The 23,331-nt window shown below is 32.6% G+C and overlaps 1 protein-coding gene across 1 annotated transcript in view; it reads right to left on the bottom strand.

The window, feature by feature from the left end:
- Positions 1-23,331, bottom strand: part of LOC139485804 (replication factor C subunit 3-like) — a 33,161-nt gene continuing 9,830 nt past the window's right edge. The window contains exons 2-8 of the mRNA XM_071270451.1: positions 13,933-14,138; positions 6,705-6,802; positions 5,878-6,059; positions 4,694-4,830; positions 3,344-3,442; positions 2,331-2,400; positions 1-256 (exon numbers count right to left, since the gene is read on the bottom strand). Coding sequence (XP_071126552.1) covers positions 68-256; positions 2,331-2,400; positions 3,344-3,442; positions 4,694-4,830; positions 5,878-6,059; positions 6,705-6,802; positions 13,933-14,138 — 981 coding nt within the window. The 3' untranslated portion in view covers positions 1-67. The remainder of the gene's footprint in view (positions 257-2,330; positions 2,401-3,343; positions 3,443-4,693; positions 4,831-5,877; positions 6,060-6,704; positions 6,803-13,932; positions 14,139-23,331) is intronic.

Genomic DNA, 23,331 nt, shown 5'->3' with positions numbered 1-23,331 from the left:
TACTTGGAAAATGTGTTTTATTAAATATCATATATAACAGTCAATAGTTTATGTTGTTCCTGGTCAGTTAGAATAAATCTGCAATGCCTTCCTCTAAGAATCTCTTGTAAATTGCCATAAATTTAGCAACAAAAGCTTCAAGATGATAAATAGCTTTCTGTCCCATCTGTAGTCTGTGTTCATAATAAGCTGCAGTCTGTACAACTTCTGTCTTCAACTGACCATCACAATTAGATATCAACTCTTGTAGTAATCCCTAAAATAAGATAGTGGACTATGAACAACTGACCAGTTACTGTGGATTCAATATTATTCTTTGGATACCAATTTTCGTGGGTACAGTTGAACCAAGAATTCAAATGTTCAACAAAAACAAATTCTCTTTAGGTTTTGCATGCAGAAATTGGCAAAACCAACAAAATCAAATATACAAGAAAATTCAACTTTTCTTCAATCCAAGAAAATTGATACCAAAGAAAATAAATGAATCCACAGTATAGATATAGATATTTACTCTTGTTGCAGTAATAAATTATTTCTTTTAACATATTTTTAGTTAGAGCCAATAAACTTTTCTATAATTTTGATATAATTTGTCCAAAAAGTAGTACATGTACACTACTCTGTAAATGTCATTTTTTGAATAGAGCAGGTGCAACTTTTCTTATTTGCATTTTTTAAACGTTCAAAAGTGACAAGATTTCTATCTCCTTTTGTACATATTGCAACTACTGTCAATTTAGATATTTTTGCTTGCATTTATTTTTGTGCTTTTTGAAAAATGGACAAAAATGTGAGGTTATTTATTTTGTTTTCAGTCATACTACATACATATAAGCCATCAATATTTAAATTGTGAGTTTGTATTCTTGTCATACATATTAATTCTAAATTTATGCAATAACAAGAGGCTGTCAGATTGAAAGCAAAAAAGATTTTCCAGCATATAAACTGATATTTGCAAATCAGGACCTCGACCCAAACAGGATCAAAGTAAAAAATATTAATGAAATTTTGTAGGGTTCAGAAATGGAATCCTGAAATCAATCTAAGTATCACTTTTTCCTACTTTAAGGTCTTCAAATCAACAATGATAAAAGCTAAAATTGTGAAAATCAATTTCAACCTTCATTTAGTAAAAGGAAACAACATATCTAAATTTTTACATTTCGTCAAAGTGTTTCAAGTTATTGCATGGACAATACTCAAAGTATCAATTTAAGCTACTTAAAGGTCAATGGAAAGCTAAATTAAAACTTTTTAAACAGCATTGAAGATTAATTCTGAAATTTTTATTGCTCATACTTAATACATAAAGAGTCTGGATTTTTTTCTGTAAATGTCTCTGTCCTGCTAAGTGGGTTAGATTTGTCATACTTGATTTTATTTTTGAGAAACGTGTGACAAAAAATATGTGTTGTATTGGACATATAGATTCCACAACTAAAACAAGTGTATTACAATAATTCTCCACTCGAGACAGTTAAATTTAAATATTTAAAGCACAAGGCTTGCAGAGCTTTTTAAATAATTAAAATTTAGCTGTTGAGAGTGGAGAAATATCGTAATACACGAGTTACAGTGGTGGAATCTGTTTCTCTTATTTTTATCCTTCCTTTTCAAAAATTTGATGAAAAGTTGTGTACTTTTGATGTGATGTCATCAGACATGGTCGCCATTTTTCATGACGTCACAAACGGAAAATTGAGAAGACAACAAGAAAATTTAATGTCACAATTAAATTTCAACCAATCATTTGTTTAGAACAGATTTCTCACTAGTGAGGAGAAATATTTTTCTCTAATTTTTGTGCTATTTTCACATTTCCTGACCGGTGTGAGAAAAATATTTCTCCTCACTAGTGAAAAATCTGTTCTCGGCAAATGATTAGTCGAAATTTGATTATGACGTCAAAATGTTTTGTTTTCTTCTCAATTTTCCTATTGTGACGTCATGAAAAAAGGCGACCTTGCCTGATGACGTCGCATATAAAGAGCACAATTTTCTGAAAATCTTTGAAAAAGAGCGATGAAAAGCAATAGAGAAACAGATTCCGACACTGTAACTCGTGTATTACGATATTTCTCCACACTCGACAGTTAAATTTTATTATTTAAAGGGCTCGGCAAGCCTTGCGCTTTAAATAATAAAATTTAACTGTCTCGAGTAGAGAAATGTCGTAATACACTTGATGCAGTGTAAGAATCTATATTTCTCACACCGGTCAGGAAATGTGAAAATAGCATAAAAATTAGAGAAAATGGAGTAAATGAACACACAAAAGTTGATTGCAATATAAATCCCATTCTAGATGGGGGTATAATAAATACCTTTATGATGACATCTGGTGGTATACAATGTGTTAACAGTTCATATAGTCTTCCTCTTACTTCTAATAACCTGTCAATATATCAAACTTGACATAAATGATTTCTAATTAGTCCTTGAATCCTTATATTATATATATACCGTAATATGGATTTATTTATTTTCTTGGGTAGCAATTTTCATGGACGTGTCATTTCATGGTTCTGCCAAATTCTAGATACAGCTATATAATACTTTGTTTTTCACTGAACATTCAAATTCATAATGAATCCACAGTAGTAGTTATCTTAAATCTCCTTTACTGTAAATTCAGAAATCATTGTGAGGTTTTTATTATTGCGAAAATTGAAACAGAGTTGTAAATGCAATAATGTAAACTCGCATTTTGAAATAATTTATATGAATTAAGCAGGATTTCCCCCAAAATCGTAAAAATTAAAATCTCATTTCAGTCTAAAACGACAAAATTGCAATATTGAATGCATGCAATAATTTCTGAATTTACAGTACTTAGGACTTTTTTTTTGTTGTGGTTAACAATTTTTGTAATAAAATGACCAGTTTCAATACCAGAACTCCATGTTTTTCTTATTAATAAGACCTAATATGTTTTCCCAGTTAGTAGCCTGTTATTCAGTGGTTGTCATTAGTTGTTGTGTTACATATTTGTTTTTCATTTCTTTTTCTGTACATTAATTAGGATGTTAGTTATCTCGTTGAAAATTGTTTTACATTTGTGATTTTGGGCCCTTTTATAGCTAACTATGCGGTATGGGCTTTGCTCATTGTTGATGACTAAAAGATGACCTATAGTTGATACATTCTGTGTCATTTGGTCTCTTGTGAAGTGTTGTCTCATTGACAATCATACCAAATCTTCTTTTTTATATGTTAATTTTATACAACAAAAAATGTTGCTTTATGCTTTTAGAATGATAAAGTAACGTTCAATAGAGTGCTAAAAAAAGCATCATTATTTTCATTTAATGAATACAACAATTCAAGAAATGTTAACCTCTTAGGACTCTGTTGCTGGGCTATCAACTGAGCTGTTTCTTTCAGATACAATTCCCAGTCTGGTTCTGTTACTTCCTGATCTGCAGTGAAATTTTGTCTGAAATAAGGCAAGTTTGTAAAATAGATATCAATTTATAAAATACAGTTGAGAATTTTTATTCTCTTCATCTGATTTGTCTCATGATATTATGATACTTTCTATTCGTTTTCTAAACTTCTGACTTTTTAAAAGATGTATAGTGTGTCAGACTTTCAATTTTAATGCTTCCTGTTGGTAGAAAACTTTTATCAAAATTTGTGAATTTAAATTTTCTCTCTATCAATCATTTCAATAGTTTTTCTTGTTATCTAGTTGTAATACTGAACCTTACTATTTAATTGTAATAAACCATAATAACAAAATCAAGTATTTTCAACATAAACAATTTTGTTACTGGATTTGATAAAATTCAAAATTCTAAAATTTATCTCAGAATTACCTCCCCTTGTCCAATACAGATTTTTATTAATTCATTTATCATACATCTGTAAAGAAATTTACTTCATGTTTGCATTCATGATCATGTTGGATTTTCTTTCTATATAATCAACTTCTTAGATATTGTTTTGTCCTTACACCAAACACTAAGAATGCACTAAGAAAAACAGTCTACTGATCGAAATTTATCACTATTCCAAATCTTGACCAACTACATGTTTTTATACATGCATGCAGAATTCCTTGATCAGTAAGTATTATAAAACAAATTGTATTGTATTAAGTATCCTCAGCATTTATAAAGTTCAAACTTCATATCTAATCATCAGTCAATGCAAAAAAACTGAAGAACATGTATAAAAAAGTAAAATAATATCAATCAGGTTGTCTCCACTGGAAAAAAGTAACTATTTTATGTCTTAAACAAGAATGTGTCCCAAGTACATGGATGCCCCATCCACACTATCGTTTTCTATGTTCAGTAGATCCTGAAAATGGGGTAAAATCTCTAATTACATGTAGCATTAAAATTAGAAGATCATATCATAGATAACATGTGTACTAAGTTTCAAGTTGGTTGGACTTCAACTTCATCAAAAACTACTTGGACCAAAAACTTTAACCTGAAGCACAGACGTAAGGACGAACTAACGGACTAACAAACAACAAACTCTCAGACCAGAACACATAGTGCCAATAAATGGGGTATAAAAATTTGCAATAAAAATTTACAAACATTACAATCAACATTTCCAGATACATGTATAGATGGTGTATTTGAACATTGACAGATAGCCAGTAAAATCAACAATCACATATTAATCCATTTACAAAATGAGCTGAAAAATTAAAATCCTATATGATATTTACTGTTGTACTCTGCATGCTTCACACATAAGTACTGCACGTCTAAGATTTCTGTTACTCTTCTCTGCTATTCTTCTAGCTAGTTCTGAGGGCAAATTTAATGACTCCTTTTTGCAAATATTTTGAAGGACTTGGCAGATCTAAAATTAGAAAATACCTTTCATTAATACCTTAATTACTAAAATATATACTACATAGTTTGATACCTTTTTTTTATACAGTTACATCTAAATTTTTGATACAGTTACATCTAAAAAAAGAGTCTATCAAAATCATTTTGAAAAGAATTCTGCAAGTGATGTCTGAACTTGCAATAAGGTGAAATTCTTTGTTTTTACTCTGTGTGGAAGGCCTCCTTGTGACTTTGTAATGAAGAACAGCAATAAAAGTGCTGTTCCTGTACTTTTTGTATGTTTTTATCATTTGCCTGTACTGATTTGGTGTCATGGATGGATCTTTTTCTTTTTCTTTTAAATAGCAAATTTTACATTTAAAAAAAAAAAATAATCATCTATTTCATAATTCACCTTTTCATATTAAATCAATTTAAAGACCTACACTTGCAAAATGACTGGTGATTCAATCTAGGGCAGTTACAAAATGTAACCTTAACCTTACTATCAAGTTAGGATCAACCCTTAATTTTCTGTGAAATATGCCTGGACCAAGGAACATGAAAGTAGTTTTCCATTCGCAGAGGTTGATTTAGAGGGTTATTCAGGAGGCGCCTGGCCCCCTTTTCTGGAAAATAATTGGTTGATTGTATAGGGAATCACTGAAGCATGACTGGAGCCCCTCTTAGGCAGTCAGTGGGCCCCGACTTATGAAAAATCCTGGATCTGCCACTGATTCGTTCTGTTGGTTATTATAGATTGGCAAGTTTTACTGATTCCCCTTTTGTAATTTACCATGGAGTTTGGTATTATGGATAACCATTTCCTTTAATCCTCATGGGGGGGGGGGGGGGTCCTAGTAATCACATAATCACCATTTTTTTGCCAATATAATCACATAATCATTAAATATTTGCTTATCTTTAGTAATCAAATAATCATAAACTAAAAATACAGTCCTAAGTAATCAAATAATCATGAAATATTTGGCTTAATAATCAAATAATCATTAAAAAAATGAGGCCAAGTAATCACATAATCAAAAACCCCATGAGGGGCCTCTATAATAATTACCTCCTCTATTGATGGAGCTGGTACTCTTACTCCCAAACATCTGCTACGGATAGCTGGGATAACTTTACTGGTAGAATTACAACATAGTATCAGACGACAGGTAGACATGTACTTCTCCATGGTTCGCCGCAATGCATGCTGGGCATCTTTTGTCAACCTGTCAACTTCTGTCAATATGACCACTGTTCAAAATAAAGATTTTAGAAAACAAAATGAAATAACAAATATGATATAAACTTATCTGCAAATACTTGTTCCTAAAGCAATGAGTTTTTTAAGACTTTATTTTGTTCTGAAGGATTTTGATGTAATTAAGATTTAGTTAATCAAAGTCCATACTTGTATACACGAAAAGAATCTATAAATTGCATCAAAAACTAGAAAATAGGCATTAATAAATACTTCCATTAAATTATTTACAAACATTTGTCATTTTTATAGCTTGCTGTGCTGTATGTGCTTTGCTCTGCTCATTGTTGAAGTCTGTAGTATCAATAGTTAAACCCTGTGTGAATAGTTGTCTCATTAACAATCATGATCATTCCACATCATTTCACATTTACACTGTTTATATTCATTGAGTGTTTTTTTTGTGATATGCACATTTAGAAGCAATTTTTTTCCCTAATAACTTTATTTCTGTAGAAATATTTCCCCAAAAATCCCCTTATACTTATTGTCAATACCATACAAAACACATGAATTATCTTGTTAACATATGCTTAAAATACTATCTATCATATTCTGAATGTTTAAATGGTGAAAATATGAAATTGGAGAGGTATATATTGAGGTAAATAGTGATTTTTTTCAGCCCTGTTCCAAACCTTTGAAATCTTTTTGTGTTGATGTTTCTAGTTGATTAACTTGGGCAACAGTCTTGATCAATTCCTGTATAACAACTCTGTCTTGGTTTCCAACATCACTAGAATTCAAACAAACAAAATTTCATAAAAATATGTATAAACTAGAGCAGGGTTTCCCCTGGGTCAATTATTTTTTTCGCCACCTCTTTCGCCAAAGCAATATATTTTTCGCCACTTTATTATTTTTTTCGCCAAGTAACACAATATGTTTTTCTTTTAAAATTTTCCTTTTTTCCAGCCCCCCCCCCCCCCCCCCCCCCCTAAATAAGAAGTCGTTTTTACAACAAAACGAAGCAAGAATTGATCCCTCGTGTAAGGTGTAGTCATTACATTGACGGGTTACTATCATGCCAAACTTTTTGAATAGATTTCTTCATAACGACAGTTTTCTTTTCTAGACCATCGTAAATAAGTAAAACTATATGCTTGAAACACGTGTGTCACTGAAATGACTTTGGAGTACCCACTCAAATCAATGATCTATATGAAAGTTAAATGATAAAGTTTTAAATCAGAGACCTTTCTTGCTTTTGAACATTTTTCGTCATAACAACAATTTTCTTTTCTGGACTATCATTAAAAGAAGGAGAGGCAGCGTAAATAATTTGCTTCAAACACGTGCGTCGCAAAGTGGTTAATAGTTCCCTTTTGTGACATGTGACAGAAGCCATTTAATCATATCATTTTGTTATATCATAACAATCAACACCTTTATTAATTAGTCCTTTGATGTCGATAGCTACGAATGATCTATGAATGCAATCAGCTGATTATTGATTTTCTGTCAAAATCTTAACGAGTTCAAGGTGAATTCCGAGTATTGTCTGATCGGTAAAGTCAGAGAAACCCGAAAAAAGTAAATAAACAAGATGGCTAAAAATAAATCGTTTTATATATTTCTTTCGCCAAATTCTTTCGCCAATGACGAATTTTAATCGCCACAATTATTAATTTTTCGCAAATTGCGAAAATGGCGACCGCCAGCGGAAACCCTGAACTAGAGGCTCTTTTAAAGAGCCTGTGTCGCTCACCTTGGTTTATGTGCATATTAAACAAAGGAAACAGATGGATTCATCACAAAATTGTGTTTTGGTGACGGTGATGTGTTTGTAGATCATACTTTACTGATCATTTTTGTTACTTACAATTTTCTCTATCTGTAATGAACTTGGCCCTTTAGTTACAGAGGAAAAAACTTTGTAAAAACTTTCCAAAATTTACAAAATTAATGAAAAATGTTGACTAGAGGCTCTAAAGAGCATGTTTCGCTCACCTTGGTGTATGTGAATATTAAACAAAGGACAAATGACAAAATTGTGTTTTGGGGATGGTGATGTGTTTGTAGATCTTACTTTACTAAACATTCTTGTTGCTTACAATTATCTCTATCTTTAATGAACTTGGCCCAGTAGTTTCAGTGAAAATGCAAAAAACTGCATTTTACCCCTATGTTCTATTTTTAGCTGTGGCGGCCATCTTGGTTGGTTGGCCGGGTCACTGGACACATTTTTGAAACTAGTTTTTGTGGCCAAGTTTGGATTGATTTGGCCCAGTTGTTTCAGAGGAGAAGATTTTTGTAAAAGTTAACTAAGATTTACGAAAAATGGCTAAAAATTGACTATAAAGGGCAATAACTCCTAAAGGGGTCAACTGAACATTTCGGTCATGTCGACTTTTTTGTAAATTGTTCTTTGCTGAACATTATTGCTGTTTACAGTTTATCTATATCTATAATAATATTCAAGACAATAACCAAAAACAGCAAAATTTCCTTAAAATTACCAATTCAGGGGCAGCAACCCAACAACGGGTTGTCCGATTCATCTGAAAATTTCAGGGCAGATAGATATTTACTAAATAAACAAGTTAACCCCAGACAGATTTGCTCTTAATGCTTTGGTTTCAGAGTTATAAGCCAAAATCTACATTTTACCCCTATGTTCTATTTTTAGCCATGGTGGCCATCTTGGTTGGTTGGCCGGGTCACCACACACAATTTTTAAACTAGATACCCTAATTATGATTTTGGCTAAGTTTCGTTAAATTTGGTCCATTAGTTTCAGGAGAAGATTTTTGTAAAAGATAACAAAAATTTATGAAAAATTGGTAAAAAATGACTGTTAAGGGCAATAACTCCTTAAGGGGTCAACTGACCATTTTGATCATGTTGACTTATTTGTAGATCTTACTTTGCTGAACATAATTGCTGCTTACAGTTTACCTCCATCTATAATAATTTTTTAGATAATAACCGAAAACGGACAAAATTTCCTTAAAATTACCAACTATGGGGCAGCAACCCAACAATCCATTGTCTGATTCATCTGAAAATTTTAGGGCAGATAGATCTTACCCTAATAAACAATTATACTCATGTCAGTTATAAGCCAAAATATACATTTTACCCCTGTGTTCTTTTTTTAGCCATTGCGGCCATCTTGATTATTTTGGCGGGTCACCGGACACAATTTTTTAACGTGATACCCCAATAATGATTGTGGCCAAGTTTGGTTAAATTTGGCCCAGTAGTTTCAGAGGTGAAGATTTTTGTAAAAGTTTACGGACGCGCCGGACAATGGCGGATGACGGACGCAAAGTGATGAGAAAAGCTCACTTGGCCCTTTGGGCCAGATAAGCTAACCAGGTGCTCCGCAGGGCGCAGCTTTATACGACCGCAGAGGTCGAACCCTGAACAGTTGGGGCAAGTATGGACAAAACATTCAAGCATGATACAGCTCTGAATTTGGATTGTGATCAAATTTTTGACATTACATGGTTTTTTTTTACACAAAACAAATGCCAAGATTTTACAAATCAATTAAAGATTTCTTCTTCAAACTTTTTAAATCTAAAATTAAATAGTTGACACAGCATAGGTTTCTGACACAGAATGAATGTGGTCTAATGAACTTAAAAGGTTTTTTTTGCCTTTGAGCAAATCACTATGCTGTTGAATATTAATCCTCTCAAAAAAATGTTTGAAGAAATTTTCTTTTTATTTATGAAATCTGAAATGAGAAAAATTTAACCCCCCCCCTTTTTTTTCACATCCCCGTTTCCCTTTTTCAAAACTGATATCAATTCAAATTTCTAATGGAGTTTGCAACAATAACTACTCATTTAAATACATCATAAAATATTAAGATGTAAAAAAACTGCTTGTTATCACTGAATGGTAAAGATTATTTAAATTTATCAGTTGGTAGTAAAAAGTGTATATACATTGTATATTGTATATAACAAAGATTTAAGTTGATTCTGGACAAAGAAAGATAACTCCAATTAAAAAAAATTCTTGCTATTGCACAAATAGGATATTTCTTGCTTACTATTCTGGACAAAGAAAGATAACTCTAATTAAAAAAAAATTTGCTATTTCACAATATTGTGCAATTAGATATTTCTTGCCATTGCACAATACTGTGCAATTGAAAAGACTTGCTATTGCACAATACTTAATATAATAATTTTAGATCCTGATTTGGACCAACTTGAAAACTGGGCCCATAATCAAAAATCTAAGTACATGTTTAGATTCAGCATATCAAAGAGGCCCAAGAATTCAATTTTTGTTAAAATCAAACTTAGTTTAATTTTGGACCCTTTGGACTTTAATGTAGAATTTGAAATTTGAAAACAGGACCAAAAATGAAGAATCTACATACACAGTTAGATTTGGCATATCAAAGAACCCCAAGGATTCAATTTTTGATGAAATCAAACAAAGTTTAATTTTGGACCCTTTGGACCTTAATGTAGACCAATTTGAAAACTGGACCAAAAAAACTTCAATAATCAAGAATCTAAGTACATTTTTAGATTCAACATATCAAAGAACCCAACCGATTCATTTTTTGTCAAAATCAAACTAAGTTTAATTTTGGACCCTTTGGACCTTAATGTAGACCAATTTGAAAACGGGACCAAAAGTTGAGAATCTACATATACAGTTAGATTCGGCATATCAAAGAACCCCAATTATTCAATTTTGATGAAATCAAACAAAGTTTAATTTTGGACCCTTTGGGCCCCTTTTTCCTAAACTGTTGGGACCAAAACTCCCAAAATCAATACCAACCTTCCTTTTATGGTCATAAGCCTTGTGTTTAAATTTCATAGATTTGTATTTACTTATACTAGCATTATAGTGCGAAAACCAAGAAAAATGCTTATTTGGGTCCCTTTTTGGCCCCTAATTCCTAATCTGTTGGGTCCTAAACTCCCAAAATAAATACCAACCTTCCTTTTGTGTTCATAAACATTGTGTTTAAATTTCATAGATTTCCATTTACTTAACCTAAGGTTATTGTGCAAAAACCAAGAAAAATGCTTATTTGGGCCCTTTATTGGCCCCTTATTCCTAAACTATTGAAACCAAAACTCCCAAAATCAATCCCAATCTTTCTTTTGTGGTCATAAACCTTGTGTCAAAATTTCATAGATTTCTATTAACTTAAACTAAAGTTATGGTGCGAAAACCAAGAAAATGCTTATTTGGGCCCTTTTTGGCCCCTTATTCCTAAAATGTTGGGACCAAAACTCCCAAAATCAATACCAACCTTCCTTTTATGGTCATAAACCTTGTGTTAAAATTTCATAGATTTCTATTCACTTTTACTAAAGTTAGAGTGCGAAAACTAAAAGTATTCGGATGCCGGATGACGACGACGACGCCAACGTGATAGCAATATACGACGAAAATTTTTTCAAAATTTGCGGTCGTATAAAAATGATTTTAACTGAATTGTGTGCTATATTCTCAATCACACTTAATAATTTATAAAATGGACAGAGAATTCAATAAAAAAAGGTTTTTTGAAACAGAAATTTGAAAAATGTATGCTGCCTTCTAAATAAAGTTGTCATTTTTTTTCATTTTACTTTTATTTTTGACACATAACAGAATATTTTTTTTTTGTATAAAACACTTCCCTGTTATGACTTCCCCTCTTTCATATTAGTGTCTAATTAATAAGGCCTGCTTTCTGTTGAATAATAAACCTTCAAATTCTTATCAGAAATACTTTTCAATAAACTTTGTTTTACTATTTTCTATATGTTTAATTATGAAAAAGCATATCTTACGATCGACAAGTTCATTACGATTGAATACACTCACAAAATTATCCTTTCAGTAGAATGCACCTTTCGTCTGATTTAGAATTCTGCGACCTTTTCTGTTTGATAGTATCACTTCCTTTACAAACAAGTCTATGGTTTGCAATTAAATGCAGGGTTGAACAAATTCACAATTATCTTTACGCAAAATCTTACAAATTTGTACAAACAAAAAATTTGGTTTAAATTATGACATGAGATTTTTTTCTCTTTTTAAATTTTCAAGTATTTCTATGAAAGAAGTTTTATCTCTGGCAAAAATTAAAAATCTTTTATAATTTCAAAGACTTAATCGCATTTAAGGTCATTTTTTACATGGAGTAAACAAAAGATCAAAAGACAATTAATACATTGTATGCATTTACATTTTTTATTTGAAAAAGTCGAAGCTTAACAAATGCAAATTAAATTTTCTACAAGAACAAAAACTAGAGGCTCTAAAGAGCCTGTGTCGCTCACCTTGGTCTATGTGACTATTAAACAAAGGAAGCAGATGGATTCATGACAAAATTGTATTTTGGTGATGGTGATGTGTTTGTACATCTTACTTTACTGAACATCCTTGCTGCTTACAATTATCTCTATCTATAATAAACTTGGCCCAGTAGTTTCAGTGGAAAATGTTAATAAAAATTTACAAATTTTATGAAAATTGTTAAAAATTTACTATAAAGGTCAATTGACCATTTCGATAATGTTGACTTATTTGTAAATCTTACTTTGCTGAACATTATTGCTGTTTACAGTTTATCTCTATCTATTATAAAATTCGAGATCCAAATGTAATAACCAAAAGCTGCAAAATTTTCTGAAAATTACCAATTCCAGGGCAGCAACCCAACGATGGGTTTTCTGATTGGTCTGAAAATTTCAGGGCATATAGACTTTGACCTAACGTACAAATTTATTTCGTCAGATTTGCTTTAAATGATTTGGTTTCTGAGATTTTAGCCAAAAACTGCATTTTACCCTATGTACTATTTTTAGCCATGTCAGCCATCTTGGTTCACTGGCAGGGTCATTGGACAATTTTTTTAAACTACATACCCTAATGATGATTGTGGACTAGTTTGGTTTAATTTGTTTTAGTAGTTTCAGAGGAGAAGATTTTTGTACAAGATAACAAAAATTTACCAAAACTTGACTATAAAGGACAATAACTCCTGAAGGGGTCTTATTTGTAGGTCTTACTTTGCTGAACATTATTGCTGTTTACAGTTTACCTCTATCTATAATAATATTCAAGATAATAGTCAAATGTACTTGCTCTATTTGACTAGAAAAAACATTCTAAGTTGAGTGGCTTGATATGGAAAATGATCTAAAAAAAAATAAATAATCAGCTATAAACATGTTTCTTTCAAATTTAATGCAGCAAAAACAATGTCTCAACAATATAAAATTACTGTCAACCACTTGGAAATCCTTATCTAAATATTCTAAAACTTTCTTGTTTGATCTACTGATCTTTGTGTTAAAAATCAGCTTTTTAGCTCACCTGGCCTGAAGGTCCGTCGTCGTTAACTTTTACAAAAATCTTCTCCTCTGAAACTACTGGGCCAAATTTAACCAAACTTGGTCCAATTGTGGGACAGCAACCCAACAATGGGTTGTCCGATTCATCTGAAAATTTCAGGACAGATAGATCTTGACCTGATAAACAATTTTACCCCCATGTCAGATTTGTTCTTAATGCTTTGGTTTTTGAGATATAAGCCAAAAACTGCATTTTACCCCTATGTTCTATTTTTAGCCATGGTGGCCATCTTGGTTGGTTGGCCGGGTCATCAGACAAATTTTTTAGACTATATACCCCAATGATGATTGTGGCCAAATTTAACTAAATTTGGCCCAGTAGTTTCAGAGGAGAATATTTTTGTAAAAGTTAACGACGACGAACGATGATGGACGACGGACGCGAAGTGATGAGAAAAACTCACTTGGCCCTTTGGAACAGGTGAGCTAAAAATGCATTGATTGATAAAAATGATACAACATTGACGCTCTTTTTTCATGTTCTCTAATTGAGTTGTACTGTTCAGTAGATCTTGTACTACAATATTGATATTACCTAGGGTTGACCTCTATATGGTAGTTACTAGAGATGGTTGATATTTCAATCTTTTTATTTGATGGTGTAGTGAAGGTGTGGTTTTCTATCCTGAGTTTCTCCACACCAGAGCCATACATCTCTCTCAGGAGACACATGATTCTGGTCTTCTTCCCTGCACCAGATGGTCCATATACCAATAAATGTGGGAAATCTCCTCCTTGGACCTACAATGTATAAAAGAGTGGAATTAAAGACTACCTACATTGTACATTTGAAAGGGAGCTTTTTTTTTTGGCCAGGGGGGGGTGCTAGGATGAAGTAGTTTGTCCTGCATTTTGTTTAGTAGTAATCTCCATCTTCCCTCTATATATTTCATTATATTCTGTCCTGCCTTTCTTTTACAAGTTTATCCTGGCTTATTTTATCATGCCTTTTATTTGCCAAGATTAGGGAGAGCATGATTCTTCAAACAACATTTTGAACAAAATCATCTTTGTGTTCACTGGGATTCAAACCCAGGACCAAGACAGCGTGTATACTCACTGAGCTAAAGAAGTTCTTGCATATCTCAATCGCTTAGGGCTGACTAAGTATCTACCATATTTACTAAGGGAAGCAATCCTGTCACTCTTCCCCCACCTCGAGAGTCTTCATACAATTATGACTCTAACGACACATACATTTGTACATGTATCCTAGCTAGAAATTCTGCTACCCAGCATTTTATTTTCAGCACCAAATGAAACCAGAGAGCATGATTGTACATACAATATTATCCTCTTTGTATCCACCTGAACTGGAACTAGAGGCCTCTGTCAAAAATTTGTCTGTGTAACAAGGCAGTATGTACCATACCTGTCAACCTCTGAAAATGAAAAGTCAGGTCATGACCTGCATTGAGAAAAAAAATCTCAGGTCATAACGCGTACGACATTTTGCGGGCTCAATTGAAGAACAAAAATATGTTTACATATAATTTATATAGTCAATATAGTCAATATGTATATGAAACAGTTAGAACATGTATACAAGTTTATTTCAGACTATTGTTATATTCCATAGTAGCAGACTTGGCATTCTTTAAAAGAACTGCACTTGGTTTCAGTTCATAGCAATGCAAATGTGTATTCATTTTACAAGAAAGAAGAGCACACAGTGTATCCTTATTAAGATCAGCCCTAAACTCTGTAGCTATTTTCTTTACTAAAGAAAATGCCCTCTCACTGTCTGCATTGCTGTTTGGCAAAACCAGTAATGTTTTAGCAAGTTTTGACAAAACAAAAAATCTTGGCTTGTTAAGAAAAATGTCATGCAACTTGGACATTTCTCCCCAAAATGTACCAATGTCAGTTTCAGGGGAAGTGCAAAGTGGAAGTTCATCTAATGGGGTCAACTGATAGTCACTGAACTCATCTTGTAGCTGTGTTGTCTCTTCATATCGTTACGTAGCTCAGGTAAACAGTCCTACATTTTGACTTTTGGTTACATTGAAAAAGACCGATAAAACCGAAGGTCGTATTACTTCTAAATACCGGAAACAATTCCGGTCAGAAATCCGGGTGAAACGGGTAATGTTAGAAATTCCCGGGACCCGCCGGGTAAAGAAAAACTCCCGGGTGAGAGGTGAAAATAACGGGTGTCACCCGCAAAAAACGGGTGAGTTGACAGGTATGATGTACATGTATACCTTCTAAAGAAGTACTTCCTTTGCTGAACCCCTTACGACTGACTCGGTAACTACCACATATATTAAGGGAAGCAATCCCGTCTCAGAAGATAGATCTCTTTTTCTTCTTTAATAGTCAGATCAGAAATAACCACCAATTGGTGTTTTTTCATGTACCTCAATAGAAGTATAATTGGTATAGACCAATTGACGTATAATGCAAGTTTTTTGTAATAAAATGCTAGTGTGAGATCATGGAGATAGGAGCATCATTTTGCAACTTATAACCTATTTTATGACCATTAATGCATAATGAGTCCTCCGAAACTCAAAGTTTCAGTTTTGACAAAGCCTGCTGCATCTCTTGAGAATGCATGTGTACAACAATTCTTTTATTGAAACATCTGTACTATTGACCATGATTGACTTTTAATAATGAAAGTCAAGTATTAACAAAGAGCTTCATTCACCATGTTCTCCTGTAGAGTTGTACTTATAATCACATGACTGCAGACAGTATTGACGTCCATTGACAGGTGATTAGTGGTAAATTTGGCAATCAAGAATTGACAAGATACAATGTAACAATAGAAGAAACTGCAAATACAATTATTGATTAAATGCAATATGTTACATTGTATGCCACTTAAGAATGTTTGACATGTTTTCATACCATACATGTAATATGGTTATAAGAAAACAAATTATTATGCTCGATTTTGGTTGAATAATTTAAATTTGCTATGAAAAACAAAAGAATTCTACCTCAATTGGTCTATACCATTATTAGTTCAAGATTACTCTGATGTAGAACAGCTGTTTTGTCAGACAAGCTTGGGCCGTTGGATGTCAGAGCTCGTCCCATATCAAATCAAAGTGCTGGATAGCACCTCTGGAAAGTTTGCAACTATATATATGTGTATTATTTCAAATAGGTCATGCAGGTTATAGACGTGTATTATTTCAAATATGTATTTAACATGTTTAATCACAGTTTTGATTTTTCAAACTAAACTATTGTCTTGCCAGCAATTTCCAAAATTCATTTTTTAGGCCCCATTTATGGGCATTATGTAAATTCTGGTCTGTGCGTTCGTTCGTCCGTCCGCCCATTCATCTGTCTGTCCCATTCAGGTTAAAGTTTTTGGTCGAGGTAGTTTTTGATGAAGTTGAAGTCCAATCAATTTGAAACTTAGTACTCACTAGAACACACCCGTGATATCTTGGGTCTGTGACTGAATTAAAGTATATATATAACTATGCGTAAGCCTTATTTTAGTATTGGGATTGTCATCTGATAAAGTCATGCAGTATATAAGATGCACAGTTTTCTCTGCTTTCAAAATCTTTCTGTTTGAATCCATCAACCTGGATCTTATCAATTATTGGTAATATTAATTATATATACTGCTGACAAATTGGACCTCGTTATTTTAGTATTACAGAAGTTCCCTATGATTTAATCTTTCTAAATCAAATGTAAATTAAATGCCAAATTACAGTTTTTACTCCATTTTCACGGTCCACTGAACATAGAAAATGATAGTGCAGATGGGGCATGCGTGTACTATGGACACGTTCTTGTTTATACTTCTAAATCTTAAGATCGTTTTAATTTCACCTGATAAATGTATAACCGAAAAAAAAGCTACAAGTCAAACTCATATATAAGGGTATATATACTTGATAGGGTATACTGAAAACTTCACCCCTTTACACCTAGAATGGTAAAAGTGACGCCAACAAAATTCAAGCTTGACTTGTGTTTTGTGGTTATAAGCATTGCATATAAGTTTCATAAAATTTGGTTCAGGCAAACTAAAGAAAGAAAACAGAAATCAAGTTTGGGATGTATGGATGTACGTACAAGTAAGGGACGTACATAAATAGAAATAACAAGGATACAACTCTTTATGGTTGGGGCATAACAATAGTAGTATGACCTCAGGAATAAAAAGTTTATATACACTAGATTCATACAATGTTGATCTGAGGTGCTTATAACCCTACAACACGTTTTAGTTTCTGCTGTGTAATCACCATTGAGGCAATGTTTTGAATTTTTTGTTTTGAGCCATTTATTTGATATACTAGTAATCATTGCATCAGTCTTAGAATGATACATTGTTAATTATACATGTAGGTCAATCTTAAAGAATTTTACTGCCCCAGGAATAAAGTGTGAGGATAAAAAGTTCTGGATCTGCTACTGCATTGTTAAGCACTAAGAAAGTCAGTTTGCTAGTACAATGTACATGGCCCGTGACAAATGTTATTAAATCATTTTTTACAGCACTTGTCTTTAGCTTGATCTCGGTCTTGATACACTGAACTATAATATTCTAAGAAGTAGATGATGACTCGGTTGCTTTTAAATTTTACTGATGCTATAACACTTATTATCATTAAAACGTTTTTTTTATGTCACTTTGATGCACTTGAGCATTCTGAACAAGTGAAGGTCCTCATATCCACATTGGAATGTGAAACAGTTAGTATTCAAATAACAGAAGTTTTCAAATGATGTTTGCAGGGAACAGCATATCTAACATGATAATATATATGGACCATAATTTGCTATTGGGCTCGTTTCCTATAACGATAGAAAAGTGATAAAAATGTGTATTACTGTAAGAAAAGTTGTAACTACATCTAAAGATGCCTTTATTTTTATCAACATACAAGTGTATGCTACTCTTCCCTAGAAAAAAAATTGAAATTAACAAATTTCAAAGATTATACGACAGTATTTTTGTGTCGTTTCTCGCGTTACTTTTCGCTTCCGAAGTGCATAACGCTGACTGATTTATAGATAATCGTCATCGGCAAATTCGTAACTTTTGCTTTCAAATAATAAAAAACATCGACCAATAAGAATAGTCAGAAGAAAATGCCGAGAACTATAAGTATTTCTGTAGCAGGTGTAAGAACACTAGCGTTACTTAGGTTTCCAATTTCGTAACGCAAATTTTAGATGATGTAATCTGCTTTGTTGTAATAGAATTCTTTATAACAATATGCAAATATGAACTCTCGCGAGATGTTCAAACAGGTAAATCAGAGATGATTTACATTCTAGTTTTGTTCTTCGTAATAATTAAGTTAGAAAATGACGTTATCGTTATGCGTTACATTTCAAACGAAACAGAAGTCCAGTTATTTCCTTTTTTTTTTTATTAAAATTGTTTTTGTCGTTAAGTTCTAATCATTTCCGGTCATACGTGAAACATGGTGACTAACATGTGATCACGCCCTTACAGCCGGATGTATGAAATACTAGGTCTAAACATTGTTTTTGTTTCCAACGGGATGTTAGCAAACATAATCTGTAGACTTGTTTCGTCTTGTTTAAAAAAGGAAAATACAATTTTCAAAGAGATTGCACCGGGGGTCTATTGTTTTTCCTATGTGCATAATGTTACATACGATCTTGTGTGAAAATAAATGCCCAATGACTTGACAAAATCGATTTCAGATTTGACAGACGTTATGACATACTTTGTTTCCTGATAACGATGTACAGGGTCCTTGGAAAATTCAATCGACATTACGTCTCTTATCATTGTGCCGATGTTCATTGGATTGATTTTGCTTCAGCAGTAAATATTACTGGATATTTTAGGTGAATAAAGATAACTTAATAAAAAAGACATGTAAATATACCGTTACACTTGGAATGTACAAAGTTGGTATCTTTGTCACAATTTTTAATTATTATTTTTTAATTCATGTTCTGCAAACACGTTTCAGAAACGCAATAAACTTGTCAAAGGAGAAGTAAACTTTTATCATGCATGACTTGAAAGGAAGTACTTTATTGATTTTAGCCCACTAAAGTAGGTTAAAATGTGGAAACCATGTAGATGGTGTACAGGTCACAAATATCACATGGTGCCTATTCTAAAGATTTTAATTCCAAGTAAAAAGTTTTTTTCTTTACTGGATTCAAAGAATTTTACATTGCCAATGATTTGGAATAAATTGTATATAACTGGAATTTCAAAACCAAATATAAATACATTTTTTTGGCTAAAACATCAAGATACAACGATTATGGTATCCTGTATCAATGAAGAAAATATGGAAATTTCTGAATAAATTGTACTGATTGTTTTCAAAACAAGCACATATTTAGGAGTTTTATAATACTGTTACATTTAAGATGGATTTTAAGAACTAGAGGCTCTAAAGAGCCTGTGTCGCTCACCTTGGTCTATGTGAATACTAAACAAAGGACACAGATGGATTCAAGACAAAATTGTGGTTTGGTGATGGTGATGTGCTTGTAGATCTTACTTTACTGAACATTCTTGCTGCTTACAATTATCTCTATCTATAATGAACTTGACCCAGTAGTTACAGTGGAAAATGTTAGTAAAATTTTACAAATTTTGTGAAAATTGTTAAAAAAAAATGACTATATAAAGGGCAATAACTCCTTAGGGGTCAATTGACCATTTTGGTCATGTTGACTTCTTTTTAGGTCTTTCTTTGCTGTACATTATTGCTGTTTACAGTTTATCTCTATCTATAATAATATTCAAGATAATAACCAAAAACAGCAAAATTTCCTTAAAATTACCAATTCAGGGGCAGCAACCCAACAACAGGTTGTCTGATTCATTTGAAAATTTCAGGGCAGATAGATCTTCACCCGATAATTTTTTTTACTCATGTCAGATTTGCTCTAAATGCCTTGGTTTTTGAGTTATAAGCCAAAAACTGCATTTTACCCCTATGTTCTATTTTTAGGCGTGGCGGCCATCTTGGTTAGTTGGCCGGGTCACCGGACACATTTTTTAAACTAGATACCCCAATGATGATTGTGGCCAAGTCTGGATTAATTTGGCCCAGTAGTTTCAGAGGAGAAGATTTTTGTAAAAGATTACTAAGATTTACGAAAAATGGTTAAAAATTGACTATAAAGGGCAATAACTCCTAAATTGGTCAACTGACCATTTTGGTCATGTTGACTTATTTGTAAATCTTACTTTGCTGAACATTATTGCTATTTACAGTTTATCTCTATCTATAATAATATTCAAGATAATAACCAAAAACAGTAAAATTTCCTTAAAATTACCAGTTCAGGGACAGCAACCCAACAACAGGTTGTCCGATTCATCTGAAAATTTCAAGGCAGATAGATTTTGACCTGATGAACAATTTTACCCACGTCAGATTTGCTCTAAATGCTTTGGTTTTTGAGTTATAAGCCAAAAACTGCATTTTACCCCCATGTTCTATTTTTAGCCATGGCGGCCATCTTGGTTGGTTGACCGGGTCACCGGACACATTTTTAAAACAAGATACCCCAATAATGATTGTGGCCATGTTTGGTTTAATTTGGCCCAGTAGTTTCAGAGGAGAAGATTTTTCTAAAAGATGACTAAGATTTACGAAAAATGGTTAAAAATTGACTATAAAGGGCAATAACTCCTAAAGGGGTCAATTGACCTTTTCGGTCATGTTGACTTATTTGTAAATCTTACTTTGCTGAACATTATTGCTGTTTACAGTTTATCTTTATCTATAATAATATTCAAGATAATAACCAACTAGAGGCTCTAAAGAGCCTGTGTCGCTCACCTTGGTCTATGTGCATATTAAACAAAGGACACAAATGGATTCATGACAAAATTGTATTTTGGTGATGGTGATGTGTTTGAAGTTCTTACTTTACTGAACGATTTTGCTTCTTACAATTATATCTATTATGAACTTTGCCCATTAGTAACAGAGAACTATATTTGGTAAAAATTTACATAAATTTACCAAATTAATGAAAATTGTTAAAAATTGACTATAAAGGGCAATAACTCCTTAAGGGGTCAATTGACCATTTAGGTCAAGTTGACTTATTTGTAGATCTTACTTTGCTGAACATTATTGCTGTTTACAGTTTATCGCTATCTATAATAGTATTCAAGATAACCAAAAACGGCAAAATTTCTTTAAAAATTACCAATTGGAGGGCAGCAACCCAACAACCAGTTGTCCAATTCATCAGAAAAATTCAGGGCAGATAGATATTGACTTGATTAACAATTAAACTTCGTGTCAGATTTGCTTTAGATGCTTTGGTTTCATAGTTATAAGCCAAAAACTGCATTTTACCCCTATGTTCTATTTTTAGCCGTGGCGGCCATCTTGGTTGAATGGCCAGGTCATCAGACACATTTTTCAAACTAGATACCCCAAAGATGATTGTGGCCTAGTAGTTTCAGTGCAGATTTTGTAAAAGATTACTTAGATTTATGAAAAATGGTTAAAGATTGACTATAAAGGGCAATAACTCCTAAAGGGGTCAACTGACCATTTTGGTCATGTTGACTTATTTGTAGATCTTCCTTTGCTGAACATTATTGCTGTTTACAATTCATCTCTATCTATAATAATATTCAAGATAATAACCAAAAACAGCAAAATTTCCTCAAAATTACCAATTCAGGGGCAGCAACCCAACCGATTGACCGATTCATCTGAAAATTTCAGGGCAGATAGATCTTGACCTGATAAACATTTTTATCCCATGTCAGATTTCCTCAAAATGCTTTGGTTTTTGAGTTATAAGCCAAAAACTGCATTTTACCCCTATGTTCTATTTTTAGCGGTGGCGGCCATCTTGGTTGGTTGACCAGGTCACGCCACACATTTTTTAAACTAGATACCCCAAAGATGATTGTGGCCAAGTTTGGATTAATTTGGCCCAGTAGTTTCAAAGGAGAAGATTTTTGTAAAAGATTACTTTAATTTACGAAAAATGGTTAAAAATTGACTATAAAGGGCAATAACTCCTAAACGGGTCAACTGACCATTTTGGTCATGTTGACTTATTTGTAGATCTTACTTTGCTGAACATTATTGCTGTTTACAGTTTATCTCTATATATAGCTATCTATAATAATATTCAAGATAATAACCAAAAACAGCAAAATTTCCTCAAAATTACCAATTCAGGGGCAGCAACCCAACAACCGATTGACCGATTCATCTGAAAATTTCAGGGCAGATAGATCTTGACCTGATAAACATTTTTATCCCACGTCAGATTTCCTCAAAATGCTTTGGTTTTTGAGTTATAAGCCAAAAACTGCATTTTACCCCTTTGTTCTATTTTTAGCCGTGGCGGCCATCTTGGTTGGTGGACCAGGTCACGCCACACATTTTTTAAACTAGATACCCCAAAGATGATTGTGGCCAAGTTTGGATTAATTTCAGGGGTTTATCTGGGTATTTTGGGAAAAAGGACCCTGGCCAGTTTTGGGAATTTTTTAACGCGGTTTTCAATGAGATTGGGAAAAACAACCAATATACCAGATGTTAGTTTTAGTGCGTTTAATTCATTAAACATTTTTTTGTTGGTAAAAATAAAGTAAGGACTACAACTTCTTTGTTTTTAAATATAACAACATGTCATTTGAGTATCAAAATAATGAGTTCTAACTTCTTAAGGATTGTTACATTTTTTTGATTTTGACATGAAAATTTGTAAACTGAAATATTTTGAGTTCTGTATAAAATATATCCTGTTTCTATTTTCTTTTTTTTTGTATATCTTTTAGTTTTCAATTTTAGTGTTGCTAAGTCAGCTGTCACATGTTTGGTTCTTTTAATTTTTTTATTTACTGTATTTGATTGACAATAGTTATCAAAGGCACCAGGATTATAAACCCGGAATTATATACTTGTCCGTTTCCGGATTTGATCTGGTTTTAGTATTTTCCCACACTTCCTGCTTTCTGTTTATT

Source organism: Mytilus edulis, chromosome 8 (assembly GCF_963676685.1).
Source record: "Mytilus edulis chromosome 8, xbMytEdul2.2, whole genome shotgun sequence".
Classification (NCBI taxonomy): domain Eukaryota; kingdom Metazoa; phylum Mollusca; class Bivalvia; order Mytilida; family Mytilidae; genus Mytilus; species Mytilus edulis.
This window is presented reverse-complemented; position numbering and strand designations above follow the sequence as displayed.